Genomic DNA, 17,711 nt, shown 5'->3' on the forward strand with positions numbered 1-17,711 from the left:
TGTAATATTTCGCAATGCTTGTCATTTGATAGAACAATATTCACTGTGTTGGGTCACAGCCACTCATTTCAATAGTCGTTCAAGTCGTTGAGCAACCGCCATCAACCTCGAGTTGTACAGTAAGTTGAAACAGCTGTGGTGCTTACAGGCCACAGATCGCATCCAGCTTTGTAAACAATCAACAAATGTAGCAATGCCATAATAGTCACCATGAGTGAGTGAGTTTAGTTTTATGCCGCTTTTAGCAATATTCCAGCAATATCACGGCGGGGAACCCTAGAAATTGGCTTTACACATTTACCCATGTACTGAATCGAACCCGGGTCTTTGGCGTGATGAGCGAACGCTTTAACCACTAGGCTACCCCACCGCCCCTCTTTTGAATCGAATCGGACATGTTTTTTTGTTACAAATTCGGGAACCAGTGAATATCCGGCCTGGAATCAAGCTTCTGCAGCACAGGTTTTTCTTAAGAGGCGACTAATTGGTAAAGGTGACCAATCTGACTGATGCATGTCATCGTATCCCAATTACGTCGGTGGAAGGTCATGGTGTCAACAGCTTGAATATAAGATTCAGATTCGTATATTTTCATACCATTCTGAGAGGGTACGTAAGTCCCAAAACATTCAAAGTAAATTAAAACTTTCCACTTTTTTAATCGTACAATACGTGTCCTTCTAATATATGGCGAGATTTGCTGAATCGCTGACGGCTGAAGGGATGGTGTAAATTCAGCTAGGGTCCATGCAGGAAGCAAATGTACTGTAAGTCCCCATGGTCCCTAGTCTGCTGATCTACCTTCAGTCGTTGGCAATATATAGCCTGCTTTTATATTGTATTGTCATTTATAGTTCCAATATTTTAGATTTAATTGCTATTTTTAAATGGATATCTGTGATACACTAGTAGTTTTACTGTTCTTCGTCAACAAGGTTTTAATCTCTAACTTTATTGATCTTCAATATAATTATAATTTGTTCTCGTCACGATATGGCTGAAATAATGCCGATGTGACGTTAAATATTGACTCACTCACTTATTTTCATAACAACTTTATATATAAGTACCTTTAATATTGCTATGTGAGGCGCTAAGCAAATAAACCATTAGACCTTGTGTAGAGGAGAACACAAACATGTAACTGGAGAATGATGACTGTCCCGGTGTCATAAGGGACCGATTGTATTATAATTTTCGAGATTAGATGATTGTGCCCCTGCCAAAGTATGTACGTCCCATTTCATTTAAGGTATTTTTCATACTGTGTGTTCTTGATCATAGGAAAAATGTTCTTTTAATGTTTGGCTAAATCAGAGTACATTCCCGACAGCTGAATGGGTGGGGGAAATCCAGTAATATACAGGTCAGTTGAAGCTACCCCTCGTAAAAAGTTTGTATCACTCTGAATATGTATGCACTGACCTACATGAAAGCCACATGAGGCTTCAGCACTGGTCACTTATATATAAACCTTTGGGAGGCAAATCGGTGGGAACAGGCTATTTTACCATCATTTAACGATATCAGATTATTTATATACGATGAGTAAACTGAAAGGTCCTTTTGGCAAGCATATCCGAATGTTATGTCCATGATGACATCTGTTGAAATTAATGCCCCCCAAATTCCTGACTGATGTACCCAAATTGTGACAGAAATCGCCAGACTAAAATGTTTCTGAAATGCCGCTTCACCACATATCATACTCTCAAACAGAACCTGTGATTTACTAGCAGTGGGGTAACCCGGTGGTTAAAGCGTTCGCTCGTTCTCTTCCTCACATAGGTACAGCATGTGAAGCCCATTTCTGGTGTTCACCGCTGTGACTTTGCTGTAATATTGCTGAAAGCGGCGTAAAACTAAACTCGCTCACATCTGCTTCGTCGATCACTGGCACACTCACTCTGAGTTACTTATTATAGGAAAAGACCGGCGAGATTTTTTAAGTTAAATATTAATGTATAACTATAACCATCTTCTTGGAGAATAAGACGAGCTTCAAAATATAGAGATTGGTGCTTTTGCATGATTCCAGTGTAGGGACCCCACAGAAACATTTGATAAAAAACAACAGTAAACCATTATACCCTCAGGATATAATCTAACTTAACGAAGTATGAAGGACAATGGCTCCACACTTCACACAGGTCTACATTGTCCCAGTAGCAAGTCACAAGAGGCCACGGATACTGCCATTGATTGTAGTGAATTAACACAAAGCTCGGGGTTGTAATATGCGCAGAAATCCATGATTGTTTTTTGTTCTGTTTACAATAGCATCAATTATTCAGTAACTTAGAAATCAACCAGACCTTTAATTACATTCATTACAGACTCTACTGAATAATAAGAATTTCCTCATTAATTAGGAAATAAAGTTCGCTCTACCCCAATGTGTTATTTAATTAAAGCACGAGGACGGTAGTCCGAGTGATTTGATGTTATAATAGTTCAGGGCAAAACTATACTTTATTACAAACACATTGGGGTAGAACGAACTTTACATCTTTTCTAAGATGCTAAATTAAATACTTTCTAAGGATAATTACGATTAATTTAAGGCAGAAAAAAAACGACGGTGTCGGTGACCTAAATTAAGAATCCTCGCACAGGGCTAACTGGCGCGCTGTTCTATTGATGTGTCTGCCCCCCCTACGTTAAGACGAACGTTACCAGAAAAAAAATGATAACAGTTTGATGACGCTTTACGTTCGGATTAAATATCTTCTCTGAATTATTTTAATTTCATCTGTCATTAACGTAAACCATATGGGGCAATATGAACTTCGCATTTCTACTACCAACGTAAGTTTAGATCAGTACATCCAGATGAAGCTGAGTAGTCAAGCGACATTCCACGATTGCATTGTGGGAATGTAAACATTGCGAACGTTACCGTGTCGCTGAAAACTTGTGAGTCGAGTTGACACATTTTAACCGTCGTAAAACATAAACGTAATGTTTCCACCAGTGATGTTAGCTGCGTGAAGCAACTGCAAACCAAGAAACGGGATGCAACGAAGTAGTTTACTGTAGGAGGCCGTACGAGGCGATGACAACTGACATGTAATGTAAAATGGTTCGATTACGAGGGGGCACACTAGAATGGCGCAGTGACGGGATAAGTGCATTCAATTGTTACGTCATCAAAAAACTATACCTTTATTGTCTGATAATGTATTTTTTTTCGATTGTTCTAACCGCTAGGCATCTTAGAAAAGGTAATATGTCAAAGTGTCTGTATGTACTCAGTATTGCCAGAAGATATTTTAATGAACACAGTTCAGTTGCAATGTCCCTCACAAAGCCGAAAAACAACATGTGACCAATAACATGTCAGGTCATCCGTCAAAACGAGAGCGTAAATGTGAAGAATAAACGTGAAAAATGATAAAAAAATCATTATCCTGAAATACATCTCCCAGAAGCGCTAAGGTGATCCAGGAACGGCGATCACAACCTGACATCGACGTTTCCTAGTCCCAGTACATCTGGTTACCAAGGGAATACTGTTCCACTCTTCGATAAGAGCACTGCCTAGTTGCTGTGGAATTGCTGTAGAGGTCCTTATAAAAGTGCGATCGTCACCTCGTTCTGCGTGTGCTCGACAGGGCTAGCTATTCCAGACGAATGATTTTCTTATGATCAAATTATAAGGACAATGGTACAATGGGTTCCTGTTCCGTGCACTACGAACCGCGAAGTGTAGATTGTATCTCCATTCATCCGTTTAAAAGGTACCCCAGGATGGAGACCATTCTATCGGGATACATCAGATCATAATTTGTTAAGGTGATTATTTATGTCATCAAAAGTGACCCTTAGCAAACGTTAATTAGTTTCATTCGAAAGGCATTCATGAAGTCGATGTCCAATGTTGTCTATATATTTTGCTCATATTACCAAACAAGAGTATGTTATGAATTCATTTGTGAGAGGAAACAGGACCAACAGCTACAGACTAGTCATAATTTGTTTTAGGTGGGTATTTTTCAAGAAATGTTGAAAATGAATTTTTACTGAGGTGACACATGCTAAGTAAGTTTGCTATGCTTTCTGTTACGGACAAAGCACGGTTGACTTGACATACAATGCACGATGAAGCTGAGTTGTCTTTGGTGGTAACGAATGTCTAGTTACGGTTGCGTTTTCCGACTTAAAATGCAGTATAAAAACTCAATACTTTGAAATTTGATTCAGAGACTGAACAATAATATCAATCAATAAAAAAATAGAAAGACAAAATTGCGGGATATTGGATTTACACTAGAATCTGTAGCGTCAGGTTTCGATCTACACATTGCATTACAGGCAGAGCGTATGTTTGTTTGGTTGTGTGATTTGTTTGTTGGAGCCAGTAATGTAGGTTGTTAAAATGAAAGCAGTAGTATAAAAGAGAAATGGGATTGTAAACTAGCTGCCAATTCGTCATAGATGATCGAAACTTGAAACTGAGACTGTCATAATTTTTGTCCATTTTAAAAACCATCTCCCGGGTGCAACCACCATGTGCATTTTAATCATAATCCATAACAAGGACACAAATGTTCGTTAAAATGGTGTTTTATTGTGCTTGCCAGAAGGTGACCAATGGAACACTGGGTATGCTATGTTCAAAGAAAGATACGTTGTGAGTGATATTTATTTAGTTCTGGTTTAATTACTAATGTCTAATGATTGAAGGGTTAAATGCCTGTTTATACGTCATCAGTTGTAGACAACTATACTGTTTTAAGAAGAAACCTCCAAATGATGTTTGGGGTATATTGTTTAACGTCGCACTCACCAATATTCCAGCTCTATGGCGGTGGTCTGTAAACAATCGAGTCTGGACCCGACAATTTATTGCCCAACTGCATGAGTATCGATCTAAGCAATTTACAAGCATGGGTGACTGAAGACCAATATAATTCTAACACGGATCTTCACGGGTCTCCGACGGATGTTCTCATCAGTGGTAAGGCCCCAATTTGTTTTAATACTTGAAACTCCTATTTTCGAAATGATACTGTGTCTGGTACCAGATTGGATTTGTGTGTACAAGACTTAGAGCACTCACTCCACTGAATGTTCACATTTACTGTTTCGTAATAATCACGGGACAAAAGGACCATTAAACATATAATGCCAATATCGAATACTCTGAAAACCGTCATGGCTGACAATACGCCACATTGTTTGACAATAACAAATATTTATATTTAGATGAAAATATCTCCTAAATACCTTTCTAACGCTCTGTACTGTTTTGATGGGCGGGACATCAGTTACCAGACACGCTTATTGACCTTTTGTGTGTGAGGCTGCAATGTGCAATTACGGGTTATTAACACAACCAGTGAACACTTTTATCGTTTTAATATTTACTCAGGCAGTAGATAACTGGTTTAATTTCAAATCGAATATTGGTATGCATTATATTGTATTGCAACATGGCTGTTCAAATTAGACAAAACGCAATATTGAATGATGGAAGTAACTTGTAGAAAGGTTTTAGTTTTTTGTCCAGAGCCACTTTTTTTTCTTGATTGTTCTGCAATTGGACTGATGGGATCGGGGTTCAGACTCGCTGACTAGGGAGAGGATCGATGTCAATGATCATTAACCACGAATTCTGATAACAGAGATATAAAAACGATTTGCTTAAAAAGTCCTTCGCCTAATAACAAAGGTCCAGTGACTAGGGGGCGGTGAGGTAGCCTAGTGGTTAAAGCGTTCACTCGTCATGGCGAAGACCCGGGTATGATTCCCCACATGGTTACAACGTGTGGAACCCATTTCTGGCGTCCCCCGCCCTGACAGAATATTGCTAAAAACGGCGTAAAACCCAACTCACTCACTCATTCCAACGACTCCCGTGGTAAGTCTTGTAGATATATCATTGAGCGATATTTTTGTGTTTATGTTTACAGAGTGTAAATATTGACATACGTATACATATAAATCTGTCGACATACATAATTAAACGTGTAATCACTGAAGTATATGTCGCGATTAGAGCACAGAAGTCAGACAACAAAAGTGCAAGAAATATATCTGTGCAATGTTCAGATCAGGATCATGTCGATCCGAGTGAAGAATTTGGACCAAGTTCTGTTTGGAATGTCATTGACAAAATGAAGAGTTTTTGCTGGGGGCCGTTGCGTTTTGGGCAAAGTTGTCTAAACTAATGGCAACAGCCTAACAGAATTATGTAACATGTGTTATATTTGGGATAACACATGGTAAGTAAATAAAGATGCTAGCTCTTGTGTTAGGTTGAGTCCCATCCGAAATTTGAAACCTCACTGTTAGTGTCTTGTAAGTAATCGTAAAAACAAAGTCAACGATCTAACCCACTCAGCCACAAATACAATCACTCATTCGGTCAATATAATCCTGCATGTTTCTATATTTTTTGCAGAATTAACTTAAGTTTCCCGTGAACGATCTACATGCAAGTATGTTTTTTTTACACAATCACGTGTGCAGCCAATTTTGTGGATCAGTAATCTTGCAGTTCAAAGGAGATAACTGTTTCAACTCTTTTGACAGTTTGTATTCCACAACCAATATGAACAGAATCGATCTTGAATTAGAAATGAAGTTGCAATACTGAGAGTTTTGATCGTCCCAATAGACATACGCAGGCAAGCAGGCATATACACATTGTTCGCCTAACTTTCCCAGACCTAATTACTCAGGAGCTCAATAACTCAATCATGTTAGAATGTATATTTGTGATTACCTACAGACACTCCTGCATGGCCGCTCATTATTCTCTGCGAAGTTGTTTGAAAGGCATTCATATATATTTATATATCGTGACCTATCTCCGTTTTAAATCGCAGTGTATTGTATATATTAGACAAATAGCTAACATTCATTCAATCGCTAGCAGCAGTTGAAGGGATGGTATAAATGCTACCGGGGAGACGTGTAGGAAGCAGAAGTGTTGTAAGTGTTGCAAGCGATCTCTGGCCCCATTTTATACTTTGTTTGTCAATTGATAGTTTAATATAGTTACGCTCTGAAAAATAGTTTTTAAAATGTGTGATAATCTTGTTGTTATACTGTCCTTTGATGGCAGCTTTTCATAAAGTATAAATGTGTGACGTATGCTTTTAACTTAATCACTCACTTTAAGTACCACGAAGTACAACAGACGCTAGCTCGATTGTTTGCCAGCTCAACTAGAATGTTTAGCAAGGGTTGAATAAACATATCTCACGGCTTATCTATTATACCTTTGGACAAATCGTGAAAGATCAATTCGAAAACCGCGATCCCATTCAAACACTCATCTTCAGAGTATTTGACATGTTTAGCAATTATGTGATCCATACTTCTCGTACCTACTGCGATCCTTGCTTTCCAGCTGATAACTCGTGGGCCTAAAACGCATTGCCACCCGAGTGTCTTTTTTAATGGAATAAAGTTATCAAGAAATGTTGCATACTGGTTTTCTGTTAAAGAAAATCAAAACATAGTCATTAATCTGTAATTTCCTTCCCTCTTAACACCTTGTTGTTTCACCGACAATTCGATATCTCCATCCTTTTGCAAATATCCGATCCATTGTCACACATGGGTATTGATTTCTGTATGAATGTCTTTCAAACAACTTTGCAGAGAATAACGAGCTGCCAGGCAGGAGTGTCTGTAGGTAATCACAAATATACATTCTACCATGATTGTGTTATTGAGCTCCTGAGTAATTAACGTGCATAGGAACTCGTTTGTGAAGAAATCACTAACAGTTCTGATTTCACTACACATGTATTCTCTTGCTTTGAAATAAACAGAGAACAATGAAGACGGCATATTTAAGCTTAACGTATTCAGTCACAAACATTTATGTCGCCGTATACATATTTGTAAGTATTCTAACATTACTCTAAATTCACTTTATGTCATATCCTTGAACGACGGCAATGCAAATACGATCAAGTCTGTGATATGAAACTCGTGGCGTAGTGTCTTTGTCACACGTGCTACCTTTCAAAGAGTTTTCAGTTCCTCTGGTATGGTTGTACTATTACCATCATTAGTCAATATTTGTGTTGAAGACCAGAAACAGTTTAACCAAAGAACAAAAAGCGTATATTCCCGTGTTGTTTTTCTTTGTGCACATGCCTGTTTGTATTCTTACACCAAAACGCCATCTACAGAGAACAATGAGGAATTGCCATCGTTATACACATACCAGGCTGTATTGTTTAAGTTTTTTCATACGTTTTAAAAAATTAATCCCCAACTGCTAGAAATCCATACTGGTGACATGTTTGCATAGGAGTCTCTCAGTGCATATTTCTTTGGCATTGTGGCACTTATACGTACACATGCGCAATAACATTCTGAACATGTTCATTAATACACTCATTTTGTAGACATGTTGAGAGTCGCCCACAGTCGATATAACCTAATGACAATTGATTACTACTTTTTCAAACTGTTTTCATTTGATGCTTCTTGTGTGGTTGCGTCTTTCATTGTTTTCCAATGTATGACTCTGACGAGTGAATAACTGACGGAGACTAATTAACTTCACGGAGCACAGCCAAATTGATTTCATACTGATGGAAATTTTGTCGGCGTCTTTTCAGGTCTTCTCTTCAGAAGGTACATGGCCAGTCGAGATGAAACGTTACGTCTTTGTTTCTGGCAGTCACAACAATTGATTTTTTGACAGGTATATTTGTGTAAAGCACACTGAAACATTGTTCATTTAACATTCCTTTAGTTAGCTGTGATCTTGGAAATTTAAAATCATTTGTTGTTGTTGTGTTTTTGTGTATGGTGTTCTTTGGTGAATAAGATAGAATACCCGTACCAATATTTGTCGCTACACGGGTAGTTAGTTTCTGGTATAAACGATGTAAAACTGAACCTCCTCCGCAAATATCTGTACGTTTCCTTGTAATTTGTCACTAATTATAAACACATTGTTTGGTTGACAAACGTGAGGCAATGACGTAACCACTGAAGACTATCGAATGTACTTTTTGATCCACAAAGTGTTTCAAGCCACTGGCCAACTACTCAGGTAGAAGCTATTCCTTTATATGGAAACTTTTTACTCCAATTTTATTTATCTTATCCTGAAATCTAGAACTTATAATATAAAATATAGGTAGAAGGAGAATATATATAGGAGAATTTAGGAAGATTACCAACTATAGCCAATAAATTCCTCTTCCTGTTTTCCAATGTGAACTTTCCTTTAAAGATTTAAATTTATCTCAAATAAATGTATTTTCCCTTAATATCATCAAATACAAATAGTTTTGAGTTCAAGAAGAATTAAGGAAAAAAGCAACTTCCAAAATCCATATGTATAAATATATAAGTACCTTTTAGTGTGACTCAGTCTATGTGGGCGAAATCTGTACAGAAACTTGTTTATATGTTTCTGTTTAAGTGTTTACCAAGCAAAATGTGAGAATGCCGCCAAATATGTGTTCAGTATAACTGACATCCTATTACATACAAATATACAAAACATATTTCGAACACAATGGTAGATCCTCATACCACTAATTACAACCGGTTCAATGATTTCCAGTAGATCTTACAATTGTGTAGCGACACGAACTGCAAAGAACACGGAAGCTTTCTGCGCATGTGAAGTGACGTTTGCCACTGCAGTCAACACGGACAACTGATATTCCGTGTGTGATCAATAGGTTGGCTTTTACTGACATGTTGAGGTTTCCCGCCACTACCGGTGTGTCTTGATATCCATTAACTCCACACACCGATGCAGCACAGAATGAAATCTCAGGATCTTTAGTAATTCGTGGAATCCACTTCTATTTATCACTGATCTTCACAAAGACAGTGGCTTCGTATTGGACTCCAGAGACCGGTGGTAGTGAGAGATATACTACATACATCGTGGGTTCTTCTTCGACGTCACATGTGCATCATACAAAATGCTGTTTCATTGTTAACCCGTTAAGATATATGATACAAAATTAATTGTGGCTTCACCGTGGTCGTCAGAGACATACTGTTGCTTGGAGATATATCTCACAGCGCGTGGGTTAATTTTTAAAACCAGAGACACAGTGTGAAGAGCAGACATTTCAGACGAACGGTGGCTTCACCGTGGACGTCATGGACTCTCTGTGAACCACAGATAGATGTCACACAAATGCGACACATCAACAAGGATGATGGTGTTTTTTCTTCTCCCCCTTTTTATGACGACAGTTTCTGCTGGCACCCCTTGCTACAATTATACTTTTGAAAGGCTTACCACGCAAGACGAACTTAAAGCCATTGAGATACCATCCAGCGTGTTACCAGCTCAAAATGTTGAATACTGCGCCCATCATTGTGCCGAGGATGACAAGTGTGTTTCAGTATCGTATCATGGGGACCAATGTACTACATACAGATCATCTCTGTCTTCGTCGGGGATTACTGTCTCAGGATCCAGATCCTACATCAAACAAGGAGGTAAGACACCATATATGTTTTCATGTTACTCAACACAAGGTACATGCATTGTCTCTTACGTGTCCGTAAATTATGGGGTCAATGGGTAGCCCAGTGGTTAAAGCGTTCCCTCGTGACGTGAAAGACTCGGGTTCGATACCCTACGGCTGTGTCCATATTTGGTGTCTCAGTCCGTGATGTTGCTGAAATGGTATTTCTTTGAATGTTGTCAGTGACATTTTGTTGTCTTTGGTCTTTGAAGACCAAACCTACATGACTTCGGTCTATCAATAATCTAGTGTGGACCAGTTCACACCCAGAGCATCGAGCTACGCAGCCTAAGTTCTGATGAAATGTATCAGCTGAAATACCGATCCTATTGGACGCTTCTTGCTGTACGTATTCGTAGCTGTAACTTCAGACATGGATCACGATGTACATTTCTTGAACCATTAGGGAAGTTCTGATATGTGACATATATACACCAACATGTTGAAACTATTTGATACGCTTGATTCACTCTGTGACTGGCATGTGATGCATGAAGGTTTCTGAATTTACAGTTGTAGCGGGGCGTGGTGTCATGGAACAGATGGTGGTGCTTGCCGATGGTGGTGTTTTTATTCACGTACATACCCTTGAAGATCCGGGTTAGAATTGATCTTAAGTAGCCTATTCTTGTCGTAAGAGGCGATTAACGGGATCGGGTGGTCAGATTCACTGACTTGGTTAATACATGTCGTCATATCCCAATTGCATAGATCGATGTTCATGCTGTTGATGCCTGGAATGTCTGGTCCAGATCCGATTATTCACACACTGCCGCCATAGAGTTTGACTATTGCTGAGTGCGGCGTAAAACTAAACTCACTCACTATTCACGTACAGGGGCCTCCGGTACAGAGCATGACAGGAGCGCTGAGAACAAACATGACTAAATTATAAATCATATGACAGTGTATGGTATAGGCAAGACCATACAAACTATGCACGATGCTGTCAAAAAAACGTTTTCTTCTTTGAAAGAGGAATTACGTTTTTTTAAAGCGAGAAATATGTATTTGCAAGTTTATTACACACATAAAGTTTGTTATTAACACAATTACCAAGAGTTGTAACATGTAATAATATTGTTAAATAAGCATGGAGCGCAAATCTGAATGAAATGGGCACACAAAACAAAAGTGGAATTCATTCGCAACTTTTGGGATAATACACAGTGAGCATAACCGATCATGTCTTGTTAGTTTGTGATATCTGCTCGTTTCTACTAGAGGACTATGGTTTGATCCGAGGAATGTTAAAATATATACATTTCAGCTTGCCGACAGTCAGGAGAGTCATGACAATATCAGCCATGACAGAAGCATCCCATACCAATATCCCTCTACAGATTATGGCCTTGGTCTGTCAATATGTTATGTTTTCTCAACAGAAATGTTTTATAACGACAACCCCAACTGCTGGTCGAATGTGCGACCGAACTGGGCAATCTGTTTGCACAGGGTTGCCCCGAGGAAGGGATTCTGGAGGTTGGGGGCAAATGAGTCAGAACCGTCTTCCTTTTGCCCATCACACAACCTCCACTCTTATTTCACCTGAACGGGTGGTTGAATGTGCCCGGTTCTATCAATCAGCTGGTCATGCCATGCCCTGAGTACGAAATGTTAATGCTGATTTTATTGTGCTTTAGTTGGATGATGACTCAAAATGTCACAAATCTTCTATTAACAGTTAACAATTTGACTATGCCGGAAGGAGGTGGCACATGTGGGACATGGGCCAATCCTTTGAAGTTGACTCCCAAATAATATGTCCAATTTCTGCCGAACAACGCTGACAATACCTTGGTAGATAAATACTGCTAGTTCTGTTACATTGTTTGGTGTATAGCGCCCATGTATACCTGGTGTTAGCACGTTTGATGTCCGGTGCTATTTGACACTTCCTTGTTGACAGTCCATAGTGGATTGGGGTCATGAGTGCTGAATTCTTTTTCCTATATCATGACGAAAACTGGTTTATCTAGAAATGCTGACTCATTTTTTCTTCAACATGAGGCAATCTCGTTCATCTAGAAATGAAATGAACTCTTTCTCTTATCAATCAATTGATCGGTGGTGCAGGGGTAGAATAGGTCCCCACCACCCATTTGCTGGTCCCCAAAGGCGACTGAATTTGGCAATCAGTTTGTCGTAGTTTGCGTCCCCGTGTCGACGGAGAGCGCCAGAGACTGCACTCTTCTTCCTTAGCCCAACCGACAACCTCGACTCTACGTTTGCCTGGACGAGCGGTAGAATCGGTGCCACTATTCAGTTGGTCATGCCACGCCCTGTGCATATAATGTTCTGCACACAGATGTGATATTTCGACTTTCAAACTGTTCTAAATGTCCATGGAATTCCTATCAAAACGACATCTTGCTTAGAGGTCTGGGCCGAGAGGACAGTGGCTCATACTCCAATGAGTTTTGTAAGTCATCAATAATTTTCATTGTCCGAACCAGTCTAACTATTAATTTGGTAAATTCCTACGGGGTCTTTTTGTGTCAACTTAGGTGGCGTACAGCACCCATTTATCCTCATCACCTGTAGCTTGCTTTGAGAACAGCTGCAGTTGACATTCCTCGTTGACACTCTGTACATAGGAAAAATGGATCTTGAACCACTTTTCTTTCGACATGGTTTCCTAACATCATGGATTCAACCAAAGAACATTGATTCTGCTAAATCGTTATGGAACAAGAGTACGTCCATTTGGTTTGACTACAGGTCACTTCTCTCTGGTAATGACGCTTGTGATAATTTTGCTGGTGTACACGGGTATTGCTGGTGTCCTCTAAGAGGTTTCAGTCTGGTTCTCTCTTCAATGATTATACACAGAGACAACAATCAGTAAATCTGCACAAAATAACCGAGTTTGTCAATATCAATGCAGATGTCTCAGTGCAAAGCCATTGCTCGTAATCTGAACTCGCTGCTTGCCGGACATGATCAAAGATTATTATAACTATGCAACTTCATCAGCAGTCAATCACTGCTGTCCAGGTTATTTGCTGTGTTATAAGATGCTATGCTTCAACCCACTAACACCTATCTCTTCACATTTGTTGGGCGGTGGGGTAGCCTAGTGGTTAAAGCGTTTGCTCTTCATGCTGAAAACCCGGGGTCGATGGGTACAGTGTGTGGAGCCCACTTCTGGTGTCCCCTGCCGTAATATTGCTGGAATATTGCTAGAAGCGGCACAAAACTAAACTCATTCGCTCACTCGCTCACTCGCTCACTCACTCACTCGCTCACGTTTGTCCGAACGAATATGGCTCAATAGAGCAATGCTGGATACGGAAATGTTGGACTGGAGATGTACGCCTGCCAAAGGTTTGGACATGGATCCAAGTCCTCTCTTGTCTCTGTTGTTTGTTAATTATCTCTCCGTTAACAGTGTGTTTAGACTATCACTGTATCTTTGATCTTCTTCAAAGCCCTTTAAATGTTTTACATCTCAAATAATGACTTGTACTTCTTCGAAGATATACACATTACAACATCGAGCCAAAATAACATACTTTGCTCTTGATCTTTGATCTTGCTGGCAAGTCTGAATGATTCCACCCTGGTATATATCTAGTCATGACAGATGCAGCTTCAAGCATTTTCTGATATGTGGACTGTTCAATTGTGAATGATTCATCACAAGGAATAAATATTAATAATGAAAAGTCTGATTAGCCGTGTGAGTGGACATCTCATAATTAATATCGTCTGTATCATAAATTGAAAATGTTTGTGCACAAATATTGTATTTTAATTAATCGATGTAATGGTATTTTAAGTTGTAAATGCCAAGTTTATGGAAAAAGGTTTCAAGTATACATTTCTTTTTATAATGGACTTGTGTGTATAAACTTGGTCTCGTCAATATATGGTTGAAATCTTGCCGATGCCATGTTACGTATTAGCTCAATCACTCAATATTTTAAATGATTTGTAATGATAGTTTCTTTGTGTTCAGCTCTGCCCAGTGAGGATCCGTGTCCCCTGTCTCAAGGCTACACGTCTGTCCTCTACCCCCGTGTCTGTTACAAGCTATACAATACCCAGCCTTGGAAGACTTGGGCAGAAAGCCAGGCTCGGTGTCAGAGTGACGGTGGACGTCTCATCATCTTGAACACGACAGAGAAACACGACTACATTGCTGCCCTCATGACTCAGACGTCGTCTACATATGGTACATAATAAAAATAGTTATAATATAAAATTAACTGTAATAATAATGTATAAAATGAAAGGTTAATTGAAGTAAGCATAATTATAATTGGAAGATAAAGCTACTCTGTTTTCAATTTTTCGGTCCTTTATCATTGATTATGACCGGTAAATGTTCAATTTCAAAACCGAATGCGTTAGTTTTTAAATTTAACATTTAACGGTCTTAATTCAACGATAGAGTAGCTTTATCTTCATTTTAGCACTCATAAGCACTTCAAACCAGACTCCATGGCGTGGAGGGGCTCTTTTCCTGGAAATTGCTTGAAATCGTCCAGCTGAGGGACAGGTTGTGCAATGAACAAAATACCATTTCAAAAACATAAATGTTTTATTTCGGGAACCAGTATGATTGTATTTGTAACAAGTAACATAAACAGATTACAGAAAAATATAGTTTATACTGTGAGCAAGTACAATTATCCGATTTTACTCAAACGAAGTTTTAATCTCCCCTGCTGTATGACACTCGACTCGCCCCAATCGTTTTACAGATTATTTTGTGTACATCAAAGTATTGATATAACACTCTTTTGAGTGTCATATACCGCAGTCCTAAAATCCACACCGCAATTAATCACGCAAAGATTGCGGACATCCTTACTGACAGATGATCGGTACCAGAATGATACACGATTACATATGATGACAACAACCATTAATAAATAAAATAAGGAATCCAGGGCAATGACATAGACTACCCGGAACACTATAAAGTCAAGGCATATTGTGCAATACCTAATGATAATTAACGAGCAAAATACTTAATTAGAAAAAGGATTGCATTCAATCCACATAAGTCCAAAAGGTACATACAGAAGCACACCTTTGATACCAAGTCCATGCACTATCTACTCTAGGAAGACAGACTGGAGGAAATTCAAATACATTTAAAAGTGTATAATAGGGTCAAAATCATTTTTGATGTTCCCTTGAAACTGTAAATCTGTTAAATTCATGGTTGATCATAAATAAAGCACTCGTTCTGACTGACTTAAATTGCAATGAGTGAGTGAGTAATATTGAACAAATCTGATATCATTTTTATGATGTAAATTTCACGTGTAATTTCCTGACTGTCAACTGAATTTTATAATACAACTATTGTATGTTAATACTTTAACTGAACAAAACAGTTATTTTGCATATAAACGTATTTATAAAAGTTTAGTTCAGAACATTGTGTACAGATACCACAATTTTCAACAAACTTTTTTTAAAACATGAACAAACTTGGCCAAACTTAGCAGGAAAAAAAATATCTTATAAACCACCCCTACCCCCCTTCACAACCAACCCGATTAAGAATAGTTACCTACGGCGCTGCAGACCGGTTGGGATTAGTCGGTCACTTTAATTAGCGGTCCTTAAACTGCTATTTAAGTACGATTTTGATGCGCTCAGAATCGAGTATCACACAATGTCGTGCTTGATTGTACGTGCGTACCACTGACTATTGTCCATAGTAGAAGGGGCGTTGGGGTAGCCTAGTGCTTAAGCGTTCGCTCCTCACGCCGAGAACCCGGTTTCAATTATCCACCTGGGTACAATGTGTGAAGCCCATTTCTGGTGTCCCCCATCGTGATGTTGCTAAAAGCGGTGTGAAAGTAAACTCACTCACTCTCAGTAGAAATGTGAATGATATGGCCAAAAAAGTTAGTATCGCAGTCGGAAGCAAACGGAAGAGGTATGGAACTGGTTGATACGTCCCTAATGCGCAGATCGATTTTCATGATGTCAATCACTGGGATTTCCGATCGAGACTCTTTTATGTACACACTGGCCCCATATCCTGGGATATTGATGGGTGTGGCGTTGAACAAGAACCAGTGATGACCTTCGCGAATTGGTCTTCAGGAACTCATGATTGGCGTAACAACCGACTAACGTGATCGGGTGGTCACGCCCGCTGGCTCGGCATCGTATCACACTTGCGTAGATCGGTGCTCATGCTGTTGTGGTCTAGATTATATACAAACCGCCGCCACCATAATAAACACATTCAAAGATGTGTGTATGCAAAATTAAGGTGTGGTCGTTTTTCCTCAACAGGGGCGCTTATTGGACTGCTGACGACTAGCTCAACCAGCTATTCCTGGACCGATGGATCGACCTTTCTCCGGGAAGGATCAAAGGATCCATCTTCATTCAACAGTGGATGTGCATACCTGACTGAAGATAAAGTAAGGACCACTTCGTGCTCAAATCAAGGGTGGTCGTTGTGTGAGGTTGTCTGACGCTTTAGCGGAAAGAGGAAAGAAAATCTTCTTGGCTTTGACTCTTTTAAAAAGCACAAACAATAACTTCTTTGTGGCGTGATTATTCTAGGAAGTATTCTACTATGTGTTGGTAATAGCTTCTGAAGCACTGTTGGAACTTATAAATAGAGCCTATGTTTTCATGCCTCACTTAGGGGATTGTTCCAAATCAGTATCAGATCCAGAGATACAGATAGAAGTTGCGAGATACCAGACTCATACGGGACACGTATCCCATAGTGTTTCCATTTTATTTTGGTGTGTATTAGTGCTTTCTTAAACCACACACGAACCTCTGGCTTCGCATTTGTTTCCACAGTAATTGTTATAAAGATTTAAATCGGACCATATCCCACTCGGGTTAGAATTGGCCTTCAGCAACTATTGCTTGTCGTAAGAGGGGTCTAACGGGATCGGGAGGTCAATCTCGCTGACATGGTTGACACATGTCACCTTATCCCAATCACAAAGCCTTTACTAAGTTATCCAGGCGGATTGGTCACAACATACATTTCTTTTATGAATCCGGCATCTTTTGGATCCACACGGACATGCATTTTTAACTATAATGATCGTTACATATTCGGTAACCAGTGAAGATTTGTGTTGGAATTAATTTTCAGCAGCCCGTAAATCATCAACTACAGAACAATTTCGAACCCGAGATATAAATAACCAGCCTACCATTTTATTCATGGTTCTTTATTTATTATTACTAAAAAGTAACATTCCTTGCATGGTAATTCTTTTCTGAAGGGTAAGA

The 17,711-nt window shown here is 39.2% G+C and overlaps 1 protein-coding gene across 1 annotated transcript; it reads left to right on the top strand.

The window, feature by feature from the left end:
* Positions 1-10,187: 10,187 nt before the first annotated feature.
* On the top strand, positions 10,188-17,119 carry LOC124284259. The gene is made up of 3 exons (XM_046720327.1): positions 10,188-10,446; positions 14,437-14,652; positions 16,743-17,119. The coding sequence occupies exons 1-3, from the start codon at positions 10,188-10,190 to the stop codon at positions 16,925-16,927; spliced, it is 660 nt and encodes a 219-aa protein (XP_046576283.1). The 3' UTR covers positions 16,928-17,119.
* The last annotated feature ends 592 nt before the right edge of the window (positions 17,120-17,711 follow it).

This window comes from Haliotis rubra, unplaced genomic scaffold (genome assembly GCF_003918875.1).
Source record: "Haliotis rubra isolate DU_JTF1 unplaced genomic scaffold, ASM391887v1 Scf332, whole genome shotgun sequence".
NCBI lineage: Eukaryota > Metazoa > Mollusca > Gastropoda > Lepetellida > Haliotidae > Haliotis > Haliotis rubra.

Excerpts from the sequence above, each read along its gene's own strand:
- LOC124284259 (XM_046720327.1), top strand. The coding sequence starts at position 10,188 with ATGACGACAGTTTCTGCTGGCACCCCTTGCTACAATTATACTTTTGAA. Across the intron at positions 10,447-14,436 it reads ATCCTACATCAAACAAGGAG|CTCTGCCCAGTGAGGATCCG; the intron begins GTAAGACACCAT and ends CTTTGTGTTCAG. Across the intron at positions 14,653-16,742 it reads TCAGACGTCGTCTACATATG|GGGCGCTTATTGGACTGCTG; the intron begins GTACATAATAAA and ends TTTCCTCAACAG.